Source organism: Eutrigla gurnardus (assembly GCF_963514095.1).
Source record: "Eutrigla gurnardus genome assembly, chromosome: 2".
Taxonomy (NCBI): Eukaryota; Metazoa; Chordata; class Actinopteri; order Perciformes; family Triglidae; genus Eutrigla; species Eutrigla gurnardus.
Window position 1 is genome coordinate 8477556 of NC_139916.1, and position 19348 is coordinate 8496903.

Below are 19348 nucleotides of genomic sequence, written 5' to 3' on the forward strand. Positions count from 1 at the left end.
TACACATACAAGCAGATTTGGCCTTACCTGTTGCACATTCCCATATTGTCTTTGCCATAAAATGGTCAATATTCAATATTCTTTACAAACTTTCAAATTACATTTTTTCCCTCCACCTACTACACTGCATTCCTTTTAATGTATTTATTTCATGTACAAGCAAAATGCATTAACCAATTTTTTTTTCTTTGTACAGTAATTGTAGTTTAGTAGATTAATTAATATCTTCAAAGTAGCACAATACTATCGAATCAACGCGGGCCTCCAAATTTAAATTATATATTCAATATACAGTAATTTCCTAAGTCACATTTCCTTTTTCTAAAAAGACTAACTTTTTTGCATAATGAAATTCATAATATCATAACAATTTTGCTGGGTAGTTTGTTTTTTTTCCTCATACGTTTTTATATCTCTGTATTATACAAATAAACAAACAGAAAAACCCCTAAAAATAACTAAGTAATCAGGTTGGTCTCACGTGTGCCCAGGAGGTAGGTGAATAAAAGCAGACATGGAAGTCTGGTGGTCGTTCCCAACCTTGATTATGTTTTTTTTTGTTGTTTTTTTTCTTTCTTTTCTCTGTTCTCGCCAGAGAGAGAGGCAGGGACTTCTAGATGTAGGCTTCCTCGTTGGCAGGGTTCTGGCTCTGGTTTTCTGTCTGCTGGTCTGGGCCATTTTCCTGAGCCTTCACCAGTGTCACAGGCTTGAACATCACCCGCAGACGCTGGAATAGAGAAGCACAGATATCACACTGAAAATGTACCGATGTGGAAATGACTATGAGACGCCGTCACACAGATATATAGGGACGTAAACAGCTGCGGAGTTTGTGATCAAACCAATAAGCTGTATGAAAAGTGCACCAGCCTCTGAGGGTTAACTCTCAGCAGTAGATACAGTTTCCCTGATGTAATATATGGTTGTATGAATGTGGTCTGAAATGAGGCTGATAAAGAATAATAAAAGCCAATTTGCATGCCAACAAACTAAATCAGAGCATCCAACTTGGTAAATCCTTCAAACCTTCTGAACTACGAGTTAGGGAGTTCTGGGATTCTGCGGCATTTGCACAGTGTTTGTGAGACGAAGCTTTTTTCGCCAGGGAGCAGCGCGCTAATCAGCTGGCTGATTGCTACAATTAGACAATCAGCCATCAGCTGGTGCTGCAGGATCTGACACCTGCACATCGCCTCTGACAGCCTCTGTTGCACTGCCTGCAATTATGGCCCATTTACTCTGTCAGCAGTAGCTATAAAGCTATATCTGTCACTCGGGACCGTATATAGATGTGAGCTTATTGTGCGGCGCATTATGGATGACTGCGAATTAAAAACGCTCTCAATGTAAATAGCATGCCGGAAAAAAAGGTATTATGCTCCATTGATTAGCATCGTCGGATCAATAAAGATTCGACGTACCATTGTGCCGCATACAAATAAATGTAATTTGCTGAGAAGTCAGTGGCTGGCAGAGCAAAAAGGCATTTAAAATGGTTTAACAGAACTAATTAGAAACTCTATTTTACTAATCCTTTTATCACTGTTCTACTCTTCATGGCAATTGATTGCGTCTTTACCGAGCATGTCTATATTTGCTCGTTGAATCACAGTGCGGTTATAATGCAAAGTGCAAAATTACATTGACCTAAACTGAGCATTTTAACATCCAGTGCGAAGGGTTGTCTTCTTTTTTTTTTGCTGCAAAACGACATTTCAGTTACGACTTTCATTGCCAGCCATTATGTAAATGAGGATGATGTAAACCCTGGATAAATATATTCTGGGTGAAATCAACATTCAAACTTGCCTTTGCTGTTGAAATGACTTGTGACTGGGCTTGCAGGACATTACATTATCCTCGCTGCACACCAGCATCCTCTAAATACTCCACTGTGTCCCTGCATTGGATTGGTCCATCAGACACTATGTGATAATGTATTTGAGCCAAAAAGTAATCCACTTGAAACTCTTAACACAGAGCCTGCCTCGCTGCCGACTGCAGATTAAAATTCAGACCGGCTATTAGATGTGTGTGGGTGCAGTGATGTGCTCTGGGAAATCTGCGGCTATCGTATTTGCATTACACTCACCGCGGACTCTCAGCATTAATACAGTAAAACGTGTATGTGTGATGATATTTATTTTAAGAGTAAACGCAGCAAACCAACTTTCTTCTTTCAGTATTATTTGCATCAAATGTCGGATCCCCATCGCTCTTACCTCTTTGTATGTGCCTTTGAGTGTGAGGAACATGTAGACCATGTAGCCAGGGATGAGGGTCATGGAGGAGAGGGCCATGCACCACCCAACCCCCTGGCCCCAGGCCGGGAACACGTAGTCACCCAAGGTGAGGGGAACCATCTGCACTGCACTGAACAAGAAGACTCCCTGGACAAGGTGGACAAGGAAACACACATTAGCACCATCATCATCCTCATCAGCAAATTTTGGCATTGAACTCATTTAGAGGCTGCATTCTAGGCAATGAACGTGACGGTACGACTTCAGAATAAGCTTGTAATATGGAGGTACAGGTGAGATCGTAATGCTATTTAAGCTTGGGGCCCTGACACTTCAAACCAATCATCAAGTAAACGTAACTAACTGCTTTTGTTTTGGTGCACACGTCTGTATGAGTACTACAAAGTAAACCCATGTTTGGCAATAACACTCAGAGAAAATACTCCAGGAGTGTGTTGATTGAAAAAAGGGCTGAGGGGAGGTGAAGGAGTTTCAACCAAAGTGTTGTTTAAAGCTATGTGTTTCCCGTACTTGATGCCCAACCATGATGCTTTTACTAAACCCGACTAAGTGGTTTCGTTGCCTGAACCTAAGCTAAGTGTTTGAGTTTAAATTCACAACGTTAACCACATTCGGTTTGGATGAGAATGTGTTGCATAAGCGTACATATTGTCCTGTTGGTGTCTGCACACATGCATGGTTCAACACTTACAACCACGATGAGCGGAGTGAAAACGACCCAGCAGGCTTTCCACCACATGCAGGGCCTGTAGCCAATCATTTCCTCGATGTTGTCGTAGAATTTGTTCACACCTGGAACCAAAGGTATTAGGGTTAGGGTTAGGGTTAGGGTTATCAATACACTTTTAGTCATCCAAATGTTTGGCCATTATTCGTAATTTCAGATACATTTCTAGTCTTAATCTTAAATGTTAGATGTTAAGATTTGAGCTTTTTGGATGTAAAAAACCCCATCTTTAAGGAGATTACCGAGACATAAGTGTGGCTCACCGTAAAACCATGAAATTGAGATGCACTCAAAGAAGACCAGGAAGAGCAGACACATTCCACTGGCTGAGTAGTAGTCAAATAGTTTGAACACATACAGTCCGCCCTGTGAAAGGAGAGAAGCAGGAAAACAAAAGAGAACACGAAGGTGAAGTGGATCATGTTAAAGAAGCAATTACAGTATTGGATGAACGGCACTAAATCGGTCAAGTGGAATAACACGAAGGGCAAGAGCGCCGGCGACTGTGGCTGGTGAGCATTAGTGACGTTTCATCGGCGAGGACATCGCGGCGCTCAGATGTCCTTGTGGAAAACGTGTTATTGTGAGCGTGTAGCACAGGCAAGACAATGGAGCGTCGCCTCCAAGCGTCCCATGTCTGGCCACCATCTCTCGCGGCTCTCGGGTCGCCGTGGAGACCAGCTCAAAGGGACCTGCTACAGTTCGTCAACTCCTACTCTGTGAAGCTTGATATATTTTGTAATGCCCGGAGCGGCGATTAGGGTAACTGCCTCGTTCTAAAAAGGCTTTGCATGCGTGGTGATGGATACCCGGTTTGGCAGAAGTAAAGGGACGATGCGGGGTCTTCGGGTGTCACTGGCAAACATGACCTTGGCCTGCAGTGGTTCTGTCATTTCTAGCTCACAAGTTTTTGCTGTTGACTGTTTTTTTTTTTTTTTGCTTTATTTAAAACTTTTGATTTAGATTGTGACTAACTCCTTTTTGCTGATTGGAAGTGGCCAGTAGTTATTTAGTGGGGTGGCGTTTTGAGACAATGATAAATACTTAAAACGTATCTTTGGACCTGCTGCACTTAAGATTGAAATGGAACATTAAGAATTAAATTATTATCCATTTAAAAATATGACTTCATAAGCAAATGGTTATATATAAAATTAAGTATCTTTATAGTAAATCAACTGAATGTAGAAGTTAAACAGCATCTTCATGGTAATATTCCAATGATCAGGTACAGTAACCTGTGTCAATCTGCCAGTTAAATGATCAGATATTTTGTGATATTGTGATGTTCCCACAAAACAACACTGTTTTATGAATTACATTTTGGGGTTTCTGTATTATCCCGTGCATTCCATTTACTTTTCTCAAATAAGTTTCAAATGAGCCCACAGATGTTCGGATAGATAGGAAGTTGTGGTGGGGAATGGGTCAATAAACACACGACTTTCACCAAGGAGACAGCTGTTCATGTCCTGTGTTAAGACAAGCCCTTTTTTTGCCGAAACATAACTTCTTTTCTTTCTTTTTTTTTTTTACCAAACCTAACCATGTAGTTCTGTTGCCCAAATGTAACAAAGTCAGTTTGTAGCGTTGTTTAAATTTACAGCGTGACCTTCATCCAGCTGAAAATACTATTCCCTCAAATCGATTCGAGAGTGCAGTTTATGTTCTTGTTAAGTCGTATGGGATGTAATTGTGTAGGGTTGGATCATGAAGTGCACAAAATGGTTAATTCTGTGAGGAGCATGTTTTGTAAGTGCCCATTAGGCTATGATAGATGAAAACCTTTAGGAATCACTGTGAACTATATCCTGCAGGTGTGAGATATCTTCCTCTGGACCAAAATGTTGGAGTGATGTTCAAAGTGACAGAAAAAACCCAACAGACCAGGTCTTCATTCTTTGGTCCAGCTGGTAAATAAGTGAAATGAAAACACATCTATGAACCATTGTGGCCTGGAACTACTGCGAGTTTATAACCCCATGACTTTCATTTTACTTGGATGCTTTTTTGGATTTCATATGAGAGCCATTTGGCAAGCTGAGTTATCTGCCTTGCAGGTATCTGGGTCACAGAAATGGTGTCCAGTTGGATGTGGAAAATGTTCTATTATACTGTGACAATACCAACATCAGAGATGTTAAATATAAAATAACTTATGCATGTTGTTGACTAAATATTTGAGTGTTTAGTCAGTTGATTAAAGGTGACGTTGACCTTGGAGTCTGTAAATATTGTGAGAGGGCAAATCCCCATGGTGTGATTACGTCTGAAAATGGCAACCAGAAATCACCCTCATCATTTAGTGGAAGGCTTTTTGTGAGTTTGTGGATTATCCAATAAGAAAGAAGCTTTTACCTGTGTGATGTTGGACAGTCCAATGATGTAGGAAATGAAGCAGACGACTGCGATGAAGATCTCTCTGCGTTTTCGGAGGACGTGAGGGAATTCATCAACCAGCGCGGTGATGAAACCTTCCACGGTGCAGAACTGGAGAGATCGCAGATTCACGTCAAACCGAGTTATGTAACATACTGTCGTCACGATTACAACATTAGGTCAAGTTCTAAGGTGGAGAAGTAACTTTCATGCATGAAATAATAACAGCAAACATGTTTGTTTAATGCTTTAACTTGGCAATGTGATGAAGGCCTTAAACTATTTTATTCAGTTATTTAAGTTTTACTTCCATTCTCGCCAATGAAAAACACAACTCTGACCATTTGTGTTGGGTAATCTTTACCTGGCTGTCGATTCCCAGCATCAGCAGCATGGAGAAGAAGAGTATGGCCCAGAGAGGAGAGATGGGCAGCTTGGTCACGGCCTCAGGATATGCCAAAAATGCCAGGCCAGGTCCTAAGAAAAGATGTATTTTAAAGACACATTTTAGAGACGGTGACGTGAACTTACAACGTCAGGCTAATAAAAGAGCCGTTGAAAAACAAAATGGCTTAAAAGTAAAACATAAAAACAAAAATTAAATCATAGTGTCTACCATTTTTAACACATGCACTCAGCCATAATAAAAGGAACTGTAATCCTGAATAAATCCAAAGTGTCCTTGGGAGAACAAAGTCACTAAGGATTATTTAGAAAGGACAGAGAGTTTTTGCTAAATCACTGAGCCAATTTTCTTCCTAAATAAGCCCAGAAATCAGCGCTGACGTAAAGTGACAAACTCTCCCTTTATGACTAAAAGAATAACATCCAAGGGCTCATTTCTGCACAGTCACACGTCTCTTTCTGCCCGCTCCGATTGTCCCTATCGAGTTTCGACATTGATTGCAATTACCTGAGGCTGCCACATCAGCGATGGGTCTCTTTGTTACGTTGGCCATGAATCCCACGATGGAGAAGATGACAAAGCCAGCGAACATGCTGGTGAAGGAGTTGATGCAGCAGACAATGATGGAATCTCTGTAGGGGGAGAGACAAATCACAAGGCAGCCATTGTCACGCCTGTATCAATTCCTTATCAACCCGTCACACATTGTCGAGGGGGGATGGGGCGGTGGGTGGGTGGGTGGTGGGGGGGGGGAGCCATTTTGCATCCTGCAGTAACACAGCAGCTGAGTACATTTATATTGACCCGTTCTTTTTAAAATTGCAGCAAACTCCAGCAGTGTCAAAATGGCTGGAACCGTGGATGTACGTAGTTGCAGATCAGTGTTTATCCGAGACTGTGACAGAGGCCAACCTATCGTCTGTGTCTGTGAGTGCAAAATAGAGGGTCGAGCCAAAATAATGAAATGACTGATACAGCTGGAGGCTCAAATAGTCCCAAAATAGAAGGAACAAACATTATGTTGTCAGGAAACCAAAAAATTATCCCGGGAAGAGACATCTGCACGGTCTCCTTAAAAAAAAATGTAGACACTCTAAATGCAAGATATTATATATAAAGATATTATAACCACCTACCTGTATACATTGTTATGGAAGGGATTGTAGCTTCCAAGAGCAATCAGAGAGCCTAATCCCAGACCGTAGGAGAAGAAGATCTGGGTGGCAGCATCCAGCCACACCTGACGATATTAGGAGGAAGTAGGTTAAAATAACCAGGTGTAGACGCAAACGTTGATGCTAAATAGAGATTTATTTTTAAAGAAATGGACTGATAGCGACTGACTCGTTTAACTGGCCGGGCTGATCAAGCCGTGTGCACGCTTGGTCCTATCTGATCCACTCTAATCCCATTGCATCCTATTTTGATTGGCTTCACCCAGCAGGGCCTTGCCTTGTCTAATGAGGTCTCTCCACACCTCATCTAGCTTCATCTCGTGGTCTTCTTGACCTTTAATGATGCCACTAAGTAATTTATTCACAATCATTACAGAAAACGTAAGCAGAAATAAAAAAAATAAAAAAAATCAATACTATCATAGAGGGATTTTTTAAAAAGCGTACCACTGACACATTTCAGCACGTTAAAGCGATTAAAGACCTACTGTATACTTTTATAATCATCATGCGTTCAACTTTTATAAGCGTATTGATCTGCTGCTCGAGGGGAAATACTTGGAACTCACACTGATAGATGTTTTTATGGCTGTCAACGTATAGACATGATTCTGCTTTTGTGCTATATTGTGTCCATGCAATTGACAATACTTGTTCTAAATAGTATAAGATAGTATTAATACTGTGCAGGTATGAGAATCTATTTGTATATGAGTGTCCTCTAATAGTACTCTTCCCCAAAATGCAATGATATTACAGGAATGCATAAACAGTGTGTACCTCCCACTGGGGATGGGCTCATCCTCTGCAGCTACATCAACAAACAGATGTATGCCATGTTTACACATCTAGGCCAAAACCAGAGCATACCTCAGACTCCTTCAGCTTTTCAAAGTCTGGCGTGATATAGAAGAGAATCCCATCAATTGCACCGGGTAGAGAGACGCCACGGCAAAACAGGATGAACAGCATAAAGTAAGGGTATGTGGCTGAGAAGTACACCACCTGTGGGACACAGAGTGGTCGTTAGGGAAAAAAAGAATATAGAACTGTTACATCACGAGGCTAGTGAGCATCGTTGGATATTTGTCCAACGCTACAGCAGAAGAAGTGAAGACGCCGAAGTTGTTCGCCTCATCATGAACAGTGTAACTCTGCGGCAGCATCCCTTCAGCACAGTGCAGCACAGTGACCTAGTCTGCCGTTCCCCGGAGGCCAGATGACCCCGGAACGCTTGGGTTCAGCACACTCCCAGTGCATTATTTCCCTCCTTATCTGAACTCATTTGTGCTCTCAAAGTCAACACAGTTCACATCATTCATGAGAAAATGTAGTGAATGAGGAAAGAACTAACGGAGACGCTATCATTGACACTGCTATGTATCAAAGAAAACAGTGCATCTGCCTTAAGTCAAATAAACGATCATTAATATATACATTTAAAAAGTGCTAATCAAACAAGTTATGGTTTTGTAGTCTAGTTCAGGCCTTTTTATGTCTTCGTGGAAGTGGAGGTGCTTATCATAAGTAGGGTGCTTTGGATTAAAGGGAAATTGCGTGTACAATGTTGTATTGTCATTTAAAGAAACACTGTCAGGGAAGGGTTGGCACAGTGCTGCACGTCCATGTATTGTGGAATTATGCAAAATATGCTGGTTATGTGATTTTCCAATATTTCATGACAGTAAACCTCATGAAAGTATGAAGTATGAAGACGTCATGTGATCCCCACAGTTGAACAATAATCCAACCTGTCATTGTGCCAAACGTAAAGATGATTCCATTCAATTCAGGATGGATTTCACTTTTTTACATTTTGTTTTCTTTCCGCTCTCTCTCTCTCTCTCTCTCTCTCTCTCTCTCTCTCTCTCCACTCACTTTGCCAGTCCAGCCGACCCCCTTCCAGATGCAGAAGTAGACGAGCACCCATGCAATGGCGAGTGTGATAGCCAGTGGGATCCTGACCTCCCCGGGCTTGTCCAGACCGTCCGTCATCTGGTGCATGTTTCGTCTGGAGGGAAGGAGTAAAGTGGGCTTACTTCAACGCACACATGCATCCTTGAACTCGCACACGCAAGTATGCACACAATTCTGGATACTCACAATAAGCCCTCTCCCAAGTTTTTTTTAAGGCACCACAGTCAAAGGAAGTCATGCTTACGCATCTACATGCATTTTAGGTTGGTTTGAGGCCCATTATTACAAGGTAGTGAAAGTATCTGGATAGATGGTTGCTAAGGGATTTGGGGAACCATTGGATCCTCAGATCCAACTGGCGCTATTCTCTATTGTGCACAGTATTGACCACGACCTTGGCTTAAATCTGAGTACAACAGCGCGGTATCATTGTGATGTAAACAGACTCGGGCTTATGTCCAGCTTACTCCCAGAACTCCACCACAGCGCTGGTGAGGTTCCTGGTGTCTGCGATGCTGTAGTTGGTGTAACAGCGCTCTGTGTTCCAGGCGTTGCCACAAGTCTGCCATGGCAGATCCTGGAAATTTAAAGAAGAAGAAAAAGAGAGAAAAATCACACAGACGGCCCTTTTTACTTGGACCCACTCTCCCACCGCCGGGTCCCATTCTCTCTGGCTGTCGAGCAGCCAAGACCATGATACTCATTGAGATTTCATGCTTTTCTCAGAGGACTGAATGCCTCATCGCCAAATGCATTTATCAATACCTTGTGTAAGGCACTAATTATGTGGGAAAGGAAGTAATAAATGTCATACTCTGTTAAGAGCTGTTAAGACCTATATAAGAGGTGCTGGCAAAAAGGAGCTGCCACATAACTGAAGGGGTTACTATGTAAAAAAAAAAAAAATACTAATAAAATACAACCAGGGCAAAAAAAAAAAGAAACTCTTGTTTTTGTTCTGATTTAGAGGAACACTTGTGAGATGTTTCAATAGGAATCAAAGATATTCGATTAGTTTAGTATTTTTTCTTCCTTAAATGATGAAGGAATTTAAGTCCTTTCATCACATTGTTTTATAATGGAATGAAATGAATATAAATATCAAATACTCACAGCAGTGAAGGAGTTGTACAGATAGTAAATAGCCCAAGAAATGATTACAATGTAGTAGATATTTAACCAGAAGGACAGAACAGCAGCAGCCAGACCCACACCTGAAACAATGGGAGAGTACAGGCATGGTGTTAAATTGTGCTAAAATGAGAATAATAAATATATGTTAGATTTTTGTTTATGTTTTGGATTGCTGATAATAAGCCTTTGCCTTCTGTTACATAATAACAGAGACCCACTTTTTGACCTGTGTCTCTTCATCAACCTGGCTTAATGGAGCATAACAGCGTATTTTTTAAGGCCTTAAGAATAACGTACCTTTGAAAATGGGGGCCAGCTTCCACACTCCAAGTCCACCAATAGAAGTGTACTGACCAAGAGCCGTCTCCAGAAAGAAGAGGGGCATGCCAGCAAATATGAGGGTCAAAAAGTAGGGAATCAAGAAGGCCCCTGGATGAGAGGTGAGAGGTGAAAGGCGTGTAAGTAACTATTAACATGCATCATAATCCAGATAAGATATTTTGTAAAGGCAGCTTTTGGTTTCCCACTGCGCCCCTGTTCAGCGCACAGGCTTTCGCTCGTGCGCAATTACGCACGGCTTAGATGTGGGGGGGAATACACTTTAGCTTTATTTAAATTCAAAACCTCCGTCAGCAAACTGGCAGGTTTTGATGTCGAGATCTTTGCACTCCTTTTGATGTAAGGATAAATGGAAAATTGCCAAGAATTCCTGATTACCTCCTCCGTTTTTTCCACATAAATAAGGAAATCTCCAGACATTTCCGAGTCCGATTGCGTATCCGACACAAGAGAGAAGAAAGTCAAATCTGCCGCCCCACGTTTCTCTCTCGGGTATTTCATTTTTCGTCTTCTGCACCTTCACCACCAAGGTTTTGGGTTTGTCGTTTGGCGTGGTGGTGGGTGCGTCATTCACCGTCTCCGTTAAGACGTGTCCGTCCGAGGCTTTGGTCCCGTTGGTGGCCATGGTAACTGTGCGTGTCGGATAGTCCCGACCAGTGGAGAGGAGGGGGTTTCAGCACCGGTCCAGCAGCGTCTCCGTCCTGTGCACCCAGCTCCCAGAGCCGAATAATCGGGGTAATGAGAGAGACGGTCAGGAGCAGTTTAGCAGCAGTCCACCGACCCTGAAAACCAAATAAAAATATAAAACTTCACTGAAAAAAATCCCCCAACATCAATAAAATGAGATTATTTTACTTGCTCTCCTCGAAGATCTACTGGTTTAAATAGTTTTTATAAAGTCGAATGTCAAGTCTTGATATCATTTGCGTAAATTTACATTTTAGAAAAATAAATGTGATTAATTTTCCTCATTAACCGAATAACCACATGTTTTCTGGAAGAAAAAATAATATTTTAAAATTAGTATGTGATCAAATAGCTTAGAAGAAGTTTTACATTGCTGGGAAAATCTATTTTTTTCTGAAATATTCTATGCATCCATCCTAACTGCATGACATTTCTTCAGGGGTGGAGAGAGGAAGAAAAGAAAAATGTGCCCCACGATCCGTGAACCCCACGGGACCAAATAAAGACTTCTCATGCAATAAGAATCACTTTTAATTGCCTGGAGTGAATGCGTGTTAGCAGAAATTTAGAGCCTCCTCTTGTCCTTGAGTCATTATGCTAAATTCAGCAGCCCACTTCCTACTGCTCCGGTACAAGAGGAGAGCAATTAAACACATTTAGGAGTCAGGCGCGACGATAATGTCCAATGAATCACCTGGAGAGGGTAATAACTCACCGGAGTTTGTGAATAGACGATTTCATCAAATATCCGCGAGTGTTAACATATAAAATATTCATATTAGTTAATTAGCAACACAATTAGCACGTTGTTTTTGAAAGATTCTACATTTGAAAATACAAGGAACTTATTTGTATCTAGTAGTTAAATCATGCAGAATACGCATCCATGATATTCGAACGAATGGAACGTGGGACGCGCTCTTTGCTCTCCATCAACTCGCGTGCGTAATAGTGGAAAACAGTAAGCCGCGAGGCAACACGGTTCCAAATCTTTTGATGATTTGAGCAGTAAGCATTTAATATCAAATATTTTAATAATATCCAAGGGCTCGTGTCACATTTGTCTCCAAAGAGACGCGCACCCTCGAGACAAATTAGGATTTAGCGAACAAAGAATTATAAAAAAAATAATAAAAAAATAACAAGATCCCCCCCACAGTGATCACACATCTACATTCGACACATTTCAAACATTTGGCTGCAGGACTGAAGGATCAAACACGCTAATGACTCTCAAGACATGACTCTCGCGTCACCAATAAGTGCAGTCCGCGCGCACCGCCAAAATCTGCGCATCTGCATATGCCACAAATTCCATAAAGGTATGTCAACGAACACACACACACGCACACACACACACACACACACACACACACACACACACACATATATATATATCAGATTTGTTTTATGTATAACATAATACTCACAATGAAATCCTTTTATTTTCCAGATTGTTTCCCCGATTGTTAAAATCCGAGTTTTTATGAAAAAAAAAAAAAAAAGTTACTTCCTTGCACTTTTTGTTTTTTTACAGAGTCAAACCAAGGTGGAAACTTTGCATCCGACGGCAGCGAGCGAACGTATGATCCTGAGAGCGATCCTTGAGAGCGAGGTGCTGTCCCGGAAGGAGTGGTGCTGAAAGAGAGGAGGGGAGAGAAGACGGGGAAAGGAGCTGCCGCCGTCTGACTTGAAGCGAGCAGAGACGTAACATGGAGCGCAGGATCCTCACCCTCGTCTACATAGCGTCAATGTCACCTCAAAGTCGACCCTCCCCAACTCCAACATTTCCACCACTGAGATGGCAGCGCGTTTGAGAGAGGAGCATCCTCTTGTCTCAAGGTTTTATATCCTTACTCCTGCAGCCTTTTTTTTCTCTTTTTTTACATCATCAAGTTCTCTCTCTCCCTCTCTTTCTCTCCCTTAGTCATTCTCTCCTGCTCACTCAGGGGCCAGTTGATGCTATAAACATAATAACTTAATGAAGAGCTTCCTTCAAAGTGCCATAAATAACGCTTCAACATACTTATGTGACACTTGTTCACTGTTTTTATTCTCTAAACTTCCATCTCTCCAACTTGAAACATTTGTGTATTTTAAAAAAAAGGCCACGGGTAAAAATAAGAAGTGTAATTTAGCATCAAATGCACCAGAGTAGCAGATACAGAGGAAGATGCCAATGGCTGCTTTAGCTCCTGGCGAAACATGATAAGAGGGTCCCAGCCAATAACGGGAGTCAGGGTTTGTGAGATAAATTGAAAACTCTGCTCATAATCTTCTTAGCCAGCTGTCTTCCAAAGTGAAATACCCTTGTGGAACATCCCAAATGAGCAGTCTTAATGCAGACTCCAACTCCCCCATCGAGATAAATGATCAGGGTCTCACTCGGAGATTAGGCTCTCGCAGGGTTTAACGGTTAAAGTTGGAGTTGGGAGAATGTGAAAGGATTAAACCCGTGTTAATATTACACCAAAAATCTACGACAAACGCCTGAAAGCTGTGATGGTGATTCATGTTTCCCCCTAATTTCACATTTATTTCAGCGCCAAAAAGCTGTCAGGAGACACCTTATACTGATGTTTTGGTGCCAGAGTAGGATCATTTTAAGTGGAATCTTGTACAACGTCCTGGCTTATGTCATTGTAATGGATGCATGCGATTTTGAAGTGTGTCAAAACCGTTTCACAAATTCTCCTATTGACTTACTTAATGTCTTTTTCCCACACTATCCCTATTTCTCTCGTGGTTAACCCCCACCCCCTCGTCTCTGCTCATCTGCCCAAATCTTTCCCCTCCATCTTTTGTTCTCTTCCTCCGTCCGCCATGCTGTGCAGCACTGATACAGTGCAACAGAAGAGCCACGCCACTGAGAGGGAATGGGAACAAACGCCCAGATGGTGAACCAATGAGGGGTGAGCTAACCTTCTAATGATATGAAACCAAAATGTAGCATTTTAAATCCCGGCCGGCTGATATAGGCCTGCAGGCGGTGGCGCCTCAGATGTGCAAAAAAAAAAGAAAGAAAGAAAGAAAGAAAGAAAGCCTCTCGTTTGGCCTGCAGCTTTTCACACAAGGGGGAATTCAAAAATGCGACGGCGACGAGAGCTGCGCTTGTGGCCCCGGCCCCACCTGATGTTGAGACTGTGTGCAGTGGAGCTTGTAATTACAGAAGGAGGTGGTAGTAATAGAGAGTAGAGCACACAGGCAGACAGCTGGCCCCCCCTGTCAGATTCACCGCTCAGACACATAGGGGACAAAAGTGATGCTCCCAAACAGATTACTGCCCCAGCAGATTATTGCCCATGTGAGGACGACAGAACGGCGATGCGGATGGCGATGACGGTGATAATGATGACAGATGCATCGTGTAATGGCGGCACATTTACAGAACCTCATGTCGCCTCTCACTTTCGGCGTTCCTTGAAAGCTTTAGGTGCACGGCGAGGCTCTTTATGCGCGACATAAATGACGTGACTGCGAATAACAACGTCCCACGTGTAGAAAAAACTGCAACTTGAGCAGGATTCATGTCCATGGGAAATACATTTTGTGTATTGATACACTTGGATTAACGTGCACACTGTAGCTATGAGGAGTCTAAACGCCAGCAGCTCTAAATCCTGACGTGTGCCATCATGCTGCATGTGTTCACCATCTATAGATTACCAAATTAACATGCTATCAAAGTACAGCTGAGATGGGAATGTCATCCGTGTTACAGGTATTCGGTAATGAAAGTCTTTGGCAAATTATCATTTTGACCTGATGATGGCGCTCTATGAAATGTTAAGGGGTCCTCGAAGGGGCGTGTGCACCAAATGTCATGGCATGCCATCCCCAACGCTTGTAGCTAAAACTTAAAATCACAGAACTCAGACCTGCACATTCATGCAAACACACAGGGAGCAAATCAAACCTTCCTGAAAATAGTAAAAGCATATGATTCAAATATTTCTCCATACTATTCTCAGTAGTGTCTCTGCAGCACGTTGACCTTTAACTGCATGAATCGTCCGCAGTCGCTTTCCAAGTCAGTTTGCCAATTCACGCAAAGTGTGTTTTAGCATCTCAAACACCTCGTTGTATGTTGGCTTAACACTTCAGGGCTTATGGAAATCAATGTGTATGTTTGGGCATATGAAAGAGCGGCGGAGACTGAGAGGTAAACGGAGCGACACACTGACAAACAAACAGACAGACAGAGCCCTGTGCTGTAGCCTCTTTCCGCGTCTCTTAATCCTAAAAGCCTCTGTTCTTTCGGGCTGGTGGGGAGAGGGAGGGACTGTTGTCAGGACCAGTTATGTGGAACACTGCGGGCCCATAGAATGTGCCTTGGCTCTTCATTGGTAAGTCAGTCAGGTAGGATGCCGCTAGGCCTCTCCAGAAGCGCCTCGGTGCGACGTTTCCGCTCGCAGTGAAAAGACGGAGACAAAGTGATGTGTCTGTTGCCGGGTGATTCACAAAAAAAAGAACCCAGGGTGCATTTCTAAAAAAAGGAGAGGGTGGAAACACAGCGGCAAAGTAAAACAAATACTGGCCTCCCTCCCTGCCTCCCTCACTCTTTTCACAGCCAAGCAGGAATGTAGAAGTCGGCCAGGGCGAGCATGGAGGGAAAGTGAGGCCAAAATGTTCCTGCCAGGCCAGTTTTTATGCTTAAATCTATAAGAACTATATTGTAATGAATCTCAAATTCTATTCTGAGCACATGTTTGGAGGGATAACTCTTCAATCAAGAGTGATCATGGTCCGAGTGTCGGGACGCGTCGAGCCGGTAGAGATGCGTTCAGGCACATCGCGAGCAATGCATTGTCTGTAAATGCACCATGACATTGTTTTGACCCCAGCTGTCATGATTTATTATAACATCAGTGACACAGGTTGCAGAAGGCGAGGTGCAGTGGATGAATATGCAACGTGGCTTTTCTCCCGACTTTCACACCGAAATGCAAATTGTGACCTGTTGTCTGTTTCCGATGGAAACAGCGCATAGTAGCGTGGGTTTTCCACTGAAGTTCCAACTAACTTGGACTTTGACCTGAAATGGAGCAGCATTCTGGGCCTGGCAAGCGGTGGAGGTTGTCCATCCATTCATAATCACAAACTGACAGTTGTCAAGCTTGGTGAGAAATCTAGTTTTGTGGATCTCATATCTTTATGTCATTTCATTCTCTGATCCTACAGCGACTCAAGTAAATATATCTCCATCAAGGCAGAAAAAACATCATAGTGGATACCAGGTTATAAAATTAATGTTAGCATTAGGTTGCAGCTTTGTATAATTATGCACTGCTTTTTATTTTATGCACTACACTGCATAAACATTTCTTATAAACAGGTTAAATAATAGCCCTTTTCTGTCGAGTGGTTCGGTCTAAAGAGTCTCAGACGTCTTCAAAAGGTTTTTTTCTCCAGAAACTGCTGTGCCAGCGCTTCTGTTCTGACCGTATCGTAGGTACAACCGTGTTTATGATCTGCTAACATGTATAGCTTTTGACACACACACACACACACACACACACACACACACACACACACACACGTACATGGGACTGTTACATCACTGTGCAGTTGTGCCCTTTGCCCCACATCATGATTTTAATGATCACGAAAGTAACTCTAATTTGCCAGTTTGCGATGCTGCTGCAGGGATGAAAATCATTAGTTATTACTGAAATCAACATTTTTTATTATTCTGAATAATAATCTGATTAATCTAAATATATAATATGTATATAAAATACAATAATAGATATAAATTAATGTTTTAAAGCAATTTAAAGAGAAATCTACCAGCAAATTATTATATAAACAAAACGAGTATCAACAAAAATGCATCATGGTATAAAAATGAATCACCCATTCTTTTGCTGGTCATTTTTCACATTATCCGATCATATCTGCTTCCTAGAAATGAAAATAAATGAATGAACCAAAACATAAATACCGCAGCATGTATTATTTCTCTCTAAAGAGATACAGTTCAATGCCAAACTATTGATCTGGGTTTTTGCTGAAAGCACCAGAAGAATTATTGACTTACTACTAAAAAATCAAAACAGAATGCTGTTCTTTTTGTCCAGAGGGCTAGTGAGGTTATGTTATGGGAATATCAATATACTTCTGGCCTCTGGTTATACTAGAATTTATAGCGGCAGACATTTCCCTCGCTCGTGCACCTGTATTAATGTCCCACATCAATCTGCTGTTTACGTCCGAGCAGAGTACAATGTGGGGCTTCAGATGTGGGATGACTGAGTTTCATGGGGTCGTAGCTGTCTACAGAAATATGAATCATGGGACGGACAAGCTTCCTGAACTCAGGAAGGACATTACTGGGATGTTCCACTCAAACTGGTTTGTGTTCAGTCTTGTGTATTTGGAATAAAGAGGTTCTGCATGAGAAGCCAATGGAATAGGAAGATGTTTCCTTTCTATGGGGTTCAACACCTAAAGCCTTTTTCACGTGTTGTTTCCTGCTAGTCCGAGTGATGGAGGCGGACACGATGTGGTTCCCCGAGTCGGGGGCTGATATTTAGACTTAATGGCTTTCAGAGAATCTCTATCCGCCGCCACCTGCACCCTCAAACTGGTGGCTGAATGACGTTGCCGTCACGGAGGAGAGGGAAGGATGGAGAGAGAAAGAGTGAAGGACGTCACGTCAGCGGTCTTTGCTCCTAGCCAACTTCAATGTGAGATTTTAGAAGAATCTACAACATTTTTGAAAGGCAAACAGAGAATTAAAGGAAACCGGTTCAATCCACATCCCCGTTTATAAATGCAAATCCATGCTGTGATAAATGAAATATTCACTCGTGCGTTGCTAAGCAACAGAGCTGTGGGCTGTTGGGTTGGGTTGGGTTGGTCTTCGCCATTTGACCACATCTGTCTGGACGGCTTTGAGCACCGGGGTCTGAGGGAAGGGTCACGTAAGAGGCAAGGTGGGCCTCAGACTATGGAGCAGCGATGGAATGACAATCATCAGAATCAGAATAAACATTAATATTTCATGTTCAGTGATTTCAAAGGTAAAGTTTTAGAGCCAGAGTGCTACTCGCTTCCTTATAGATTAATTCTCAGTTCAAAACTCCTCTTTCATGTTTAATCTCTTTGTGTCTACTCATACCGTTACCGGGAATTGACAAAAGACCGGCTTGCTCCATAACTGCACGGCTGTTGACCTGTGCATTTACAATGAACACTTAGCACGTTGGAAAAGATCAATACAGTGTTTAACACCCTCATATAGCTCTCTGAATGAGCCGATTGATTAGCATTGAGAGTTGGACGGGTTTCACAATCTATATTTTGCAAATGCTTCATCCAAATCAGCGTGATTCTCTGGATATAGAGAACATATTTATATTATTGCTTGCATCGTTTATTCTCCATTGCAAAGTGAAAAGTCTCCTAATGACAGAAGAGTCACAAAAGGCATCTAAAAGTTATTCTTCCCGCTTTAGTTCCTTCTTCGGGGTGGATCGATGTGTTGACGGATGGTGCAGATTGTATGTGTCTGTCTTAATAGACATCCTCACACGGTCATCAGTTATGCATCTGTCTCGAGTCTTCACTCTCTAATTGTCACATAGACAAGCTGTCACACTAAGGACAGTGATTTTCTGCTGCAAAGCTGTGTAGACCACTGCAATCCACTGTCCTAAATGTAAACGTGGCAATCCGTGCATGCAGCTCTCTTCTAAGACCAAGGAATCGTTCTTTAAACATTGACCATGTTGCAGCGGCAACATGTAGTGTTTATGTCTTCAAAACACATTCTTAAGTGGGATTTAGTAACACAAAACATTGGATTTAGAGATAAGTTACTCTTTAATGTATTTATGTGGTAAATAAAAAGTTAATTCAATGTATTTGTATCCATATTATAATACAAAGTCAAAATCAAAAGTCCCTTAAAGCTAATTGGGACTTAAAATGAACTTTTAAGCACTTTTAATATAAAACAAAAATCCTTTGAAACAGCACTTTTGCATTCCTTTAAAGTGAAAGTTAATAAACAAGGATATGTCATCAAACCCGGGAGGAACAAACATTAAAAGAATGACATCATGGCTTCTTTTCGAGCATCAGACCAACATTGAGCAGCGTGCTCAGTCTCCAGAAACTCTTCTTGGTACATTTTAATCCTGTTGGTCAAATTAGAATAACCTTCCTGTAATTAGGCTTATTTCTAATACACTCTGAGCATTTCAGAGTTCTCAGCAGGAGGCAGTGTGGTGCTTCGCTTCTCCACTTTGTGAGTGGAATGTCAGCTGTTTCCTCATTCTGCTGGGCAAAGCTCTGATCAGAAGCACCTGTCGTA

The 19348-nt window shown here is 42.0% G+C and overlaps 2 protein-coding genes across 2 annotated transcripts in view; one reads left to right on the plus strand and one right to left on the minus strand.

Annotated features, from left to right (window-relative positions):
• The window catches only part of vgll4b (vestigial-like family member 4b), a 325618-nt gene that overhangs the window by 131871 nt on the left and 174399 nt on the right, over positions 1-19348 (plus strand). The gene's annotated exons all lie outside the window — the stretch shown is intronic.
• On the minus strand, positions 113-11107 carry slc6a1b (solute carrier family 6 member 1b). The gene is made up of 14 exons (XM_084035561.1): positions 10720-11107; positions 10300-10431; positions 9982-10082; positions 9336-9445; positions 8830-8962; positions 7822-7956; positions 6913-7016; positions 6284-6408; positions 5735-5847; positions 5350-5481; positions 3255-3357; positions 2956-3056; positions 2223-2390; positions 113-727 (listed from the first exon to the last, which is right to left on the minus strand). Exons 1-14 carry the CDS (start codon positions 10964-10966, stop codon positions 614-616), a joined length of 1818 nt encoding a protein of 605 aa, XP_083891687.1. The 5' UTR covers positions 10967-11107; the 3' UTR covers positions 113-613.

Bases quoted from the DNA above. Each gene is read 5' to 3' on its own strand.
- slc6a1b (XM_084035561.1), bottom strand. From the start codon at position 10,966: ATGGCCACCAACGGGACCAAAGCCTCGGACGGACACGTCTTAACGGAG. The intron at 2,391-2,955 runs GTAAGTGTTGAA...CACCTTGTCCAG, and splicing joins TCACTCCGCTCATCGTGGTT to GGAGTCTTCTTGTTCAGTGC. The intron at 728-2,222 runs GTAAGAGCGATG...TCTCTATTCCAG, and splicing joins TCAAAGGCACATACAAAGAG to CGTCTGCGGGTGATGTTCAA.